Source organism: Plecotus auritus, assembly GCF_963455305.1.
Source record: "Plecotus auritus genome assembly, chromosome: 1".
NCBI lineage: Eukaryota > Metazoa > Chordata > Mammalia > Chiroptera > Vespertilionidae > Plecotus > Plecotus auritus.
Window position 1 is genome coordinate 176,343,251 of NC_137770.1, and position 12,429 is coordinate 176,355,679.

Genomic DNA, 12,429 nt, shown 5'->3' on the forward strand with positions numbered 1-12,429 from the left:
AAAGCCTCTCCCATTCCTGCAAGGCACTATTAGTTACAACTCTTATTTTCTTTCCTCGTGCTGGTAATGCTTATAAAAACTGGTGGAAACTTAGAGGGCAAATTATTCGTCAAAAGACAACTTAGAACCTTAAAACATTCTTTGGAAGCTATGAGGATACTATCCTGCTATGAATATGCAGTATTCTAAAATAATAGAGACCTTGTACCATGGAGCAGTGTTCAGGTAGCACTTAGCCAAAGTAGGAAATACTTTATCTTTCCCATCTGGCAGATCAGAAGCATTGGTATGATAATTTGCCATGAGTTTTTTATTTTACATGTTTTGATACGATATGAATATATCCCCTGGCCAAATGACATATGGCATAAATGAGAGCATTAATGTGAATAAAAATGGGTTTACAAAAATATATGCAGAATTCAGAATTCCATGGGAAGAGGAGAGGAACTCCCTTCATACCAATATTGACTACACTATCTGAGGTTCTTACCCCAAAGTGTCTGTAATTCTATTTCCTGTAATTCTCCATTGGTCAGGCAGACCCATGATGCAAAGCAAAGACCTTACTGTTCTCAAGTATGACTTTAGTTAACTACAGCTGCTGAAAACTTCCACGTATGATTAGGCTGTCATACAATATATGTGGCATCCAAATCACAGGAAACTATCTATTCTCCCATTCTGTGCACTGAGCAAACCCACCAAGGAGATTGTATTAGTTCTGGACCACAGTTTAACAGCAGCATTGCCATTGATGAGCAGGGGTGAGCAGGTGGGCAAAAGGCTCTTGAAGCCATCTCATATGAGAAAGGGTCAGAATGATTAGGAAGAATTTTCTTGAAAAAGATGGGAGGGGTAATATCAAGATGCTTCTAGTCATCTATACTGAAAAGGAGGCATGTGAAGCACAGAGAAATAGAAAATCTGTTGTATGGTCCTTCTCCTTAAAGAAATAGAGAAATGTTAGGTATCTACATGTATACATAGAATAGCTATGACCAAAATTGAATGATAAATGCAATATAAAAGTGTAAGTCAAGGGCTTTTGGAATTCAGAGGAAGGAAAGATTATATATCACCAGAAAAAATCAAAATATTTCACTGAAGGGATAGTGTTTGAACACCAAAGGATGGGAAGAATTTGGATATTTGGCGGTTTCTAAGAAAATATTCCAGTTGGAAGAGCAAATGTAGAGTTATGAAAGCAGTGTATATTTGAGATATCGTTAAGTGCCCTGGGCAGTGTAGCTCAGTCTTGTTTATCAAAATGTGGTGGGTTCAGTTCCCATCAGGGCATATACCTAGGTTGCAGGTTCAATCCCCAGTCAGGGAGTGTAGGGGAGGCAGCCAATCAATATCTCTCTCTCTCTCTGTCTCTCTCTCTCTGCCTCTCTCTCTCTCTCTCTGTCTCTCTCTCTCTGCCTCTCTCTCTCTCTCTCTCTCTCTCTCTCATCCTTCTGAAAAGGATGAATCATCCTCTCTCTGGAATCAATTTTTAAAAAGAGATATCGTATATAATAAAAGCCTAATATGCTAAGTGTCCGGTCATCCAGTTATCTGCTCAACCAATCAAAGCATAATATGCTAATGATATGCTAAGGCTGCTCAGCTGCTCACTATGACGTGCCTGACCACCAGGGGGCAGATGCTCCGACTGGTAGGTTAGCTTGCTGCTGGAGTCCAGTCTATCAGGACTGAGCGAGATGGGCCAGACACACCCTGGAGCCCTCCTAGAGTCCCTCTCTGGCTGGCCAACCCTCTGCGTCCTTCCCTGGCCCCAATCATGCACCGGTGGGGTCCCTCAGCCTGGACTGCACCCTCTCACAATCCTGGACCCCTCAGGGGATAGTGGAGAGCCGGTTTCGGCCTGATCCCACAGGCCAGGCCGAGGGACCCCACTGGTGCATGAATTCATGCAACGGGCCTCTATCCTATATAATAAAAGGCTAATATGCAAATCGACCAAACGGCGGAACGACTGGTTGCTCTGATGCGCACTGACCACCAGGGGGCAGACGCTTAACACAGGAGCTGCCCCCTGGTGGTCAGTGTGCTCCCACAGGGGGAACGCCGCTCAGCCAGAAGCTGGGCTCATGGTTGGCGAGCACAGCGGTGGTGGCAGGAGCCTTTTCTGCCTCCATGGCAGCACTAAGGATTCCGACTGACTGTTTAGGCCCACACCCCCAGAGTTCACGAATTTTGTGCACCGGGCCTCTAGTAATTAAATAAGAAGTGATATTAGTGCAGACCTTAATGTAAAAGTTCAAACCCAGTAAACTTTAAACTTTTCAAAAACAGACTTGTACGGGCTACCTTTGTTTTGTTATCTATAATCACATGCTACAACATACCCTTATATAAAAGTCAGTCTAAAATTTTAAAGTAATGAAATAATTAATTTTCCTATATTTCAGACCCCTAAACAAAAACAGAAAAACAACAACAACAATGCATATGACATTATCTAGGATCTGTTCAATAATTTCTACTAATAAAATGTTGCTTATGCCATGATAGGATAAGTTCAGGATGGTATATTCGAATATTGCTATAATATTTTAAAAACTATTATTTAGAAACAGAGGTATATTTTTTCTGTATTTTTTCTGAAAACAGAAATAGGATCAGGGAGTGGTATAAACACAGTAAACTCAACTTGACAATTCCCCATAACCTTAAATTATCTTTTCATAGAAGAGATGACACTATTAAAACCGGGTTGCTTTTCCTTCATTGAGAAGTACTCACAGAGACCCTTATCCAGTATCAGGATTGCTAGAGAATGAATTCCTGGCCCTGGCCAGTGTTGCTCAGTTGGTTGGGCATTGTCCCATGTACCAAAAGGTTGCCAGTTCGATTTCCAGTTTGGGCACATGGCCCCAGGTTTCCAGCTTGATCCACAGTAGGGGGTGGTCCAGGAGGCAGCTGATGATGTCATCTATGTTTCTCTCTGTCCCTCTCCCTTCCTCTTCCCCTCCCACCAAAAAAAAAAAAAAAAAAAAAAAAAACAGTTTAAAAAAAAAAGAGAGTGAATTTCTGAATCTGGTTACAAGCGAAAGGCTGAAGATCTACAGTATATGTAAGGGTATATCCACCGATATCCAGAAAGCAGAGTGAGAAGGCAGATTCCTTTTTCTAAATTATGGATGGTTCATCCTTTTCAGAAATCAAGGGTGGAGTCAGATACAGGCATATTATTTTATGCAGAATTCAGTCCAAACTTTATTAACTCAAGAATGCAATCTAATTTAAACTATTTTGTCCAAGTATTGTGAGTTCTACTGGGAAAAAGTGTGCCTTGTAAAAAAATAGAAATAAGTTATATTATTAAATTATGTCAAACTGGCTTAGCTATGCCACTTTTATTAGTGTCATCAGTTATTAAGTAGGACCAGAATGTTCTTGCATTCAATTCCTGAAATATATTTGATTAACTATTTTATATAAATATTTGCCAAATTACAATGACATATCATATTTAATATTCATATATTATGCAGTTACCCATTACACCAAGTGAGGTTTAGATCCAAAAGTACCGTAAACATTCATGATTAATTCAACTAATTGCCTTGGTGTTTTGGAACTTAAGTCAAATAGTTGAATTTTCTTGATCAACCAAAGCAGGTGGAGAAGCAGAAATATGTGCTTGTGAATCTAATATCACTCTTTTTGTCATTTTCAGCTGCAGTATTGAAGTATGAGAACAACGTCATGAATATCAGGCAATTCAACTGTTCTCCTCATCCATACTGGCTTCCAAATTTCATGGATGTTTTCACTTGGTCTCTGCCATTTGTTGGGGAAAAAGGTGGGTTTTGGATCCTGAAATTCTTAATGGAATAGTGTAGTGGGGAGAGGAGATGGGGCTATTTTACTATGAAACACTTTAGTCTAACCCAGCAATTTTCAACTGGTTTGCTGCAAGAATTTTTTAAAAATGCAATACTGGACTATTTAGTCAGGGTCACTGACCTCTTTTCCCTTACATTGTCAAATAAAAAAAGATGACAACAGCCAACACAACAATAACCATCCAATGTGAATGAATCAAAATTATACCTTTTTTTTGTCACATTGGTAAAAAATATATTTTTTGGTGAGCTTCAGAATTGTAGCAATTAATTTATGGGTGCCATGAGATGATAAAAGGTTGAAAATCACTAACTTAACAAATAAATTGCACCACGAGAGGTATGATTTGAAAGTGTCAATGAGTATCCTATTAAACAAATATAATGAATGAAGGGGCAACAAAAGAAATAAGGGATAGTAGGAGAATTCATAATCTCAGAATAATAGAACTCAGAAATAACAGAAATACCGTTTTAACTGGCTTCAAGTCATAATGACTGCCTTTTAAAAATCTTGTTATATTATAATTTAAAGGTACTATATTATTTTACAATCTAGTCATCAAATATAAAGGTTACCATAGCAATGCTTTCCTCACATTTCTGATATAAAAAGGAATCATTGTATCTTGGCCAGTGTGGCTTAATGGTTGAGCATTGATCCATGAACCAGGAGGTCATGATTTGATTCCTGGTCAGGGTACACACATGGGTTGCGGACTTGATCCTTAGTAGAGACATGCAGGAAGTAGCTGATCAATGATTCTGTCTCATCGTTGATGTTTCTATCACTCTCTTCCTCTCTCTTCCTCTCTCTAAAATTAATAAAAACATATTTAAACGAGTAATCATTGTATAATAGTGATTAATAACTATAGTATTTTGAAGGACTACATTTACAACAAAAATAGTTTATTAAAAATATAGTGGCCATTAGTGTGTTACAAGGTGAGACAAATATACATTTAAAAAGTTGTCTATTAACCTGCCCCAGTTTTCCAAAATTGGCCTTTTTGCCTTCCTTCTTTCCTTCTTTTCCCCTTTGTTTTTATGTTTTGACCTAAACCTCAGCAAAAATTTTGAGTCAAGGTTGCAGCCCCTGAACTTGAGCTTTAGGTTCAGGAGGCCTAGTGGTGATATACTGGCTCATTCTTTTTTCTTTTTTTTTCTTTTTTTAAATATATTTTATTGATTTTTACAGAGAGGAAGGGAGAGGGATAGAGAGTTAGAAACATCTATGAGAGAGAAACATAGATCAGCTGCCTCCTGCACACCCCCTACTGGGGATGTGCCCGCAACCAAGGTACATGCCCTTGACCAGAATCGAACCTGGGACCCTACAGTCCGCAGGCCGACGCTCTATCCACTGCTGGCTCATTCGTTATGCATCATCTTTTTACATTCATGATAGAATGCAACCTAATTTTTAAAAATGTTCAGTGTACATAGCATGCACATCAATGTAAAAGTGATGCAATACTAAATTTCTGTGTATAATACTTTTATATAATCTATTTACTCAACTAAATTTCTTATTAAACTTACCTAACCTTTATTTTTAAAGTATTTTTTATAGTGAAACTAGAGGCCCTGTAGGATTGAGCCAAAACTGGCTCTCTGACATCCCCTGAGGGGTTCCGGATTGCGAGAGGGGGCAGGCCAGGCCGAGGGACCCCACTGGTGCACGATCAGGGCCGGGGAGAGATGCAGGATGTTGGTCAGCTGGGGAAGGACTGCGAGAGGCTCCAGGTCGTGTCCGGCCCATCTGGCTCGGTCTTGATCAGCCGGACCCCAGCAGCAATCTAACCTACTGGTCGGAGCATCTACCCCCTGGTGGTCAGTGCGCATCATAGTAAGTGGTTGAGCAGCCTTAGCATATCATTAGCATATTATGCTTTGATTGGTTGAACGGCTGACCCAACGACTGGGCACTTAGAATATTAGGTTTTTATTATATAGGATGTAACAATATCTACATTTAAATAATCAATTTATTAAGGACTCAACAAATTTTATTAAACACAAAACACATGCCTATCACTGTGCTGGTTCTCTGGAGAATTAAAAAAATGAAAAAAGAGATCCAGCATTAATTTAGTCCCTGCTGAACAGAAGTTCATAACCTGGTCTAGAGCTAGATTTTAATATACACATAAGTAAAAATTCAAAAGTAACCTACTTCATAAATTTGTAGTATTTTCACATCCACATATTTGATTTTCTCTATTGTCTGCTGACCTGTAGCCAGTAAACCTTACTATTAGATTTTGTAGGCATGAACTAATCCTATCTAATAAAGAGGGAATATGCTAATTGACCATCACTTCGTCACAAAGATGGTTGCACCCACAGCTGAAGCCAAGTTCCCCTAAGGAGCCTTAACAAGCAATCAGCAGGGACCTGAGGCTACGCCCTCCCCTGCCCCCATGGGGCTTGATAGGGGACCTCAAGCCATGCTCCCCACCTGGCAGGGCTTGACAGGGGACTTCAGGCTGCGCTCCCCACGCCAGCACCAGGCCGGGGGGACCTCAGGCTACACACCCCGCCCCAGCACCAGGCCAGGGGACCTGAGGCTGCACCCCCCTGCCTCGCGGGGTTTGACAGGGGACCTCAAGGTGTGCTTCCCATCCTGGTACTGGGTTAGGGGACCTCAGGCTGCTCCCCCCGCCCCAGCGCCAGGCCGGGGGACCTCAGGCCGTGCCCCCCACCCAGCGGGGCTTGACAGGGGACCTCAAGGTGCACCCCCAGTGCTGGGTCAGGGGAACTCAGGCCGTGCCCCCACCCAGCGGGGCTTGATGGGGGACCTGAGGCTGCGCCCCCCTGCCTGGTGGGGTTTGGCGGGGGACCTCAGGCCATGCCCCCCACCCAGCAGGGCTTGACAGAGGATCTCAGGCCGTGTCCCTCACCTGGCGGGGCTTGACGGAGGACCTCAAGGCACACCCCCTGCCCCAGTATGGGCTGGGGACCTCAGGCCATGCCCCCCGTCCTGGCGCCAGGCCAGGGGACCTGAGGCTACGCCCCCTGCCTGGTAGGGCTTGACAAGGGTGGGACAGGCTGGGTCTGAATCTAGCCCAATGGGGGGCGGGGGGCGGCTGGGTCTGGTCTCACATGATTTTGAGGTGCATGTGGGTGGGCAGGGACTTGACTCTGGGTCCCATGGTGAGCCCCAGACTCTGACAGGAGGAAGGTTTTCATATACATTTTACTAATTTTCTTTCATCTCTGACACTTCTATTATAGAAAGGGCAAATTGCAATATTAAATTATTTCCTCTAATTAATCCCCTTTTAATGTGCACGAATTTCCTGCACTGGGCATCTAGTAATTTTATAAAGATAGAGTCTACATAGAATCATAAAGCCCCTTATCTTTTATGACCTGGGTTTTATAGAAACTACTGTGTAGGAGATTATATATACAAACTAGGTAAGAAATGTTATTGCTAAGCTTGCTCATTAAAAATGCCAGAATAATAATTAAGGTTATAATAGAAAAAATCTGGACTTCTTTCTTTTCTTTTCTTTTTTCTTTTTAGTGACTGAGATGCTGGTAAATGTCCTCAACATCTGCTCAGATGATGAACTAGGGTCGGAAGAGGATGGATTTGATGGTAAGAGGCTTGAGCCTTTGTGCTACTATATTTGCCAGAAAAATCACATGGCTTCTTTTAGCTAACTCTGTGAAGGAATTTCTAAGATTTGGATTTTTTTAAAAACATAATGTACTATTGAAAATGAAAGATTATAATTTTTATTTGCTTTGAAAAACATAAGAAATGAAAAACCTGAGAGAATTGTCCCATTACCCTGAAAACATGGTTGAAGTAGTGAACTATTTTAAAAACCATCTTTCGGTACCTCATATTACTAAGTAACTTCTTTTTGACTCCTTGATTTAAAAAAAAAAAAAAGTAATCCTTTATTTTCTAGAAGATGTTACCATTTACTGGGTAACTTTTAAAAGTACCCTTTAAGTCAGTGGTTCTCAACCTTTCTAATGCTGCGACCCTTTAATACAGTTCCTCATGTTGTGGTGACCCCCAACCATAAAATTATTTTTGTTGCTACTTCATAACTGTAATTTTGCTACTGTTAATGAATCGTAATGTAAATATCTGTGTTTTCCGATGGTCTTACTTAGGCTCTACAGCAGCGGTTCTCAACCTGTGGGTCACGACCCACAGGTTGAGAACCGCTAGCAGGGTCGCCTGCTAGCCTAAGACCATCGGAAAACACAGATATTTACATTACGATTCATTAACAGTAGCAAAATTACAGTTATGAAGTAGCAACAAAAATAATTTTATGGTTGGGGGTCACCACAACATGAGGAACTGTATTAAAGGGTCGCAGCATTAGAAAGGTTGAGAACCACTGCTTTAAGTGAAGTTGCTCCTATCAATTGTTCAAGTTTTGATGTCTATGATAAAAGAAGATATTTATATGTTAATATATTGGTATTTAGTCAATCCCAATATTTTTATATCTGTAATAGTAATGAATAAGCTAAAAGGTTTTAAAATTATTGTTATTCTTTAAGATGCTATTTGTAATCAGCCACCCTCAAAAATTATGCTTTCTCTTTAAAAGACAAAGATTGATGAGGGTAAAGATGGAGAGAAAAATTATTCTGGTCCTTGCAAAAAGCACCCCAAAATGAATGAAAAAGAGCAAAAAATATATAGTTACAAGAGGAAAGTGCAAGAGCACACATTACTTCCAAAAACATTTAATAAGAACCCACTCTGTGTGGGGCATTCAGGGTCCCAAGATTTCCATGAACTGATGAAATTGCATTCTACTTAGAGCGAAAGATAAGTAAACAGATAATAAAGTAAAGCAAATTATAAAATAAGGGGTGAAGGTGGCAGGGGAAATAGATAATGTGACAAGTTTAAATTTATAAAATCTTTACCTTTAAATGCTGTACTTAGGTAAAATGAAAAGGGAAAGTGGCCCTTTCAGAAAATTATACCTGTACAGCATGAGTTAATGTTCACTGGGGTTTAATATAGGTCCCATCTATATATGCAAAATACCTAATGCTGCAGGCAAAAGTGAAATAAGTGTTTGCTCACTCGTATAAAAATAGTCTATATACTTAGGTAAATGAAAGTGTACAATTATCTCTACCATCTCATAGTTTTTCTCCTTCTATAACTTCTCTTGTCTTCACTACTTGTCTCCATAGACTGTTCTCTAGTCACGTATCACATGACAAGGGATGTACAATATAAGGAAGGAGAGAAAAAATATATAGGGTGTCCCAAAATATGTACACAAACTTTAATAGCTGATAACTCACTTAATTTTGAAAATGAACTGTATGTTAATAAACACTGACTTTATAATCATTTGAAATGTGTATACATTTTTGGGGACACCTGTACATATATAGACTTTTACTGGGTTAAAATTACCTAAAGAATAGTTGTAAAAACTTAAGTAAATATAGTTATATATTTTGAAATATTCCAGACATCAGTGGCTATTTTGTGCTTTATCCAGATTCTAGATGTGTCATATGTTACAGCCACAGTTTGCTGCTGTTAACTCTTCCAGGGATACTGATATCATTTAATAGGTAATATTTCCATGATGGCATAAACTTTTTCCTAAAGGAAGGTTACTAATCTGGTGAAATCTCAAAAGTCAATAAACATTTTTCAATAGATGCTTTCACTGTGTCCCTTTTATTCCTCAAAAGAAAGATTAATTAGCATTAATACAGTGAATAATATTCCTTTGTTAACAAATCTCTATTGTAGTCAAGTTAGTTGGCCAATAATTATAATATAGACAAGATAATTAAAATGTAACATATCGTATAGAATAACTACCTTCATAGGCTTGTAATTATACATTAATCCATTAGCTCACTAAATATATATTGAGGACCTATTATGTGCCAGGTATTGTAGCCAAATTGCCGGCCAATTTCGTTAGTACAGGTAGATGTTCCTACATAGTTAAATATTACCAAGATTTGGTATTTACTTCATTTAAAGTGAATTATAACCTACCTTCTCAGTCACTTATGTGAAAGGATATATTTTGTGACTTGCTCTGCTTTAAAATAATTCGTTCCATTCAATGTGCTCTGCCCATCAGCACTTGCTTTGTAAATAGCCTGTTAATTTCAGTTATAGTAGTAAATGCCCTTTTCAAGGTATTTTGAAGAATGTTTTCTTTCTAAGACCACTGAACATATCTTAGCTCAAATCTCATAAATATTCCCTCTTAGAAAAAAAATTAAAGTATTAACTAAAAGTATGTCTAATTAGGATATTACACATTTCAAAGTAAACCACCAGCAATGTTCTCTAGTACTTAATTTAACATGATACAAAAACTATGGATTTCTTCAAAGCTGCTCAAAGAACAACTTGACTCTCTTTGGAACTGCAGTTTCTTGAAGTTTCTTTCTCTTTATTTTTTTGGTAATATTATTTTCAACCTTAGGATAAAGTTTGCCCCTCCTTAATGCAGCCTGCAGTTTCTCTTTCTGGGGTCTGGCCCTGTGCTGTCTATAGGGCCCCTGGGCTTATTGGCTACAGAGGTGAAAACAGGAATCAGAAGACATCAGTAGGCTTAATTAAAGCTCTTCCTTCAATTACTTTATATTCTAAAAGTGGGTGGAAGGGGGATCTCTTCATGAGTCATTTCTCTAGCCCTTCTCAATATTTTTTGCTCCATATCCAATGCCAACTGAAAAGTCAAAAGTGGTGAGGTGCCTTTGCAACCCATGACAATCTTTTTATTCTTAGTGTGTATAAAACATATAGAAAATAGAGGTTTTTTTCATTTCCTTGAGGAATTGTTACTGGACAGCTCCCTAAGTCAGAGGGGTATCTGTCCCTTCCTGGGATCTTGTCAATCTCATAAGAAAGATTTCAAATGAGTGATAGATAGCTGTGTTGAAACTAAGTAAGGCAATCTACACTAATAAAAGAGGAAGATACAAATTGACCGTACCTTCGCGATGTCCACCAGCCAATCAGGAGTGATTATGCAAATTAACCCAACAAAGATGGAAGGTTAATTTGCATATGCAGGTGCCGAGCGGCCAGGGGTGGGATGCTTGCGTCATTGCCATGGCAACGGCATAGGCGTTTTGCACTCCCCAGCCGCTCCGGGCCTCTGGGCAGCGTGGGAAGGCAGAAAGGTGACTCTGGCCAGAGTGAAGGCGGGGCCAGCAGCCAGGGGAAGGAAGGCCCATTCTTGCATGAATCTTCATGCATCAGGCCTCTAGTTCAATCATAATACACTTGGCATAAAGCATAAGCTGACAATTCAGCTAATCTGAGTGCATACCTCATAGAGGTTCAAGGGGTTTTATACCCTTCTTCCTGTAGGTTCCAAAGCTTCCCTGCCAGATATCTTACGTAGTAGACTAAGTTTCAACATCCCCTTCTACATTGTTGTGGTTTATCTGGGAATGTTTGTACATTCACCAGGTCATCTTGTTTGGCAAGTCCTAAGAAGGCATACTTCTTTGTTTGGTGGGTGAGATAAAACTCACCCTTTTTCCCCCCTTCCCCAAAATGGCTATCTTTTGGCTGGCACAAATGGCATGAATTGGGTCTTTGTTATCTATTTTCCCAAGCCAGGGTGATTTATGTATTCTCTGGTTAGGGAGGAGAGGTATAAACAATTTGCTTTCAAGTGTCCTTATTTGGGGAAGATAAAATCTTACGATTCACAGGCAAGCTGCAACCTGCCCAAACTGTCTGGCCTTGTTTAATTTTCTTATCTCAGTTTCCCTATTCCACTTGCTTAGGAATTTTCCTGGGTTCTTTACTATAATGCCACAGAATGAAAGGTATGGGATTAATTTCGCTCTTTTCCTTCAAGTTCTGACAGCTTTCTTTTACCATTTAATGATGATGATAGTGGCTAACATGTCTAAGCCATCATTCTAAGTCATTTATATATATATTACCTCTTTACTCTTTTGACCTTCTTGACCAAAAGAAAATTTACCATTAACTATCATTCATATTGATAATATAGATATAGATATAGATATATAGATATAGATATAGATCTATGTAGATGATACCAAAGGCCCGGTGCATGAAATTCATGCACTCGGGGGGTGGGAGGGATGTCCCTCAGCCCAGCCTGCACCCTCTTGCAGTCCAGGAGCCCTCAGGGGATGTCCAACTGCCAGCTTAGGCCCGCTCCTTAGTGCTGCCATGGAGGCGGGAGAGGCTTCTGCCACCGCCACTGTGCTTGCCAGCTGAGAGCCCAGCTTCTTGCTGAGCAGCACTCCCCATGTGGGAGTTCACTGACCCCTGGTGGTCAGTGCACGTCATAGCAACCGGTAGTTCCACCGTTGGTTGATTTGCATATTAGCATTTTATTATGTAGGACAGATACAAGGTGCTTAATATCTTTAATCCTGAAAACAACATGTTGCTATGTATACTGTGGTTATCTCTGTTTTACGAATGAAGAGATTAGGCCCTGGTAAGGTGCAGTGAAAGCCTAAGGTCACACAGCCAGTGAAGTAAGAGAGCCTGGGCCCAAACTAGTGTCTGCCTGGCTCTCAGGCTCTCGAACTCACCACC

At 40.0% G+C, this 12,429-nt stretch overlaps 1 protein-coding gene across 2 annotated transcripts in view; it reads left to right on the forward strand.

The window, feature by feature from the left end:
• PPP3CA (protein phosphatase 3 catalytic subunit alpha) overlaps positions 1–12,429 on the forward strand; it is a 334,519-nt gene that overhangs the window by 287,718 nt on the left and 34,372 nt on the right. For both annotated transcript variants that reach the window (XM_080684963.1, XM_080684964.1), the window contains 2 exons: positions 3,689–3,814; positions 7,393–7,467. In XM_080684963.1, the coding sequence (XP_080541089.1) occupies positions 3,689–3,814; positions 7,393–7,467 (201 nt within the window). The remainder of the gene's footprint in view (positions 1–3,688; positions 3,815–7,392; positions 7,468–12,429) is intronic.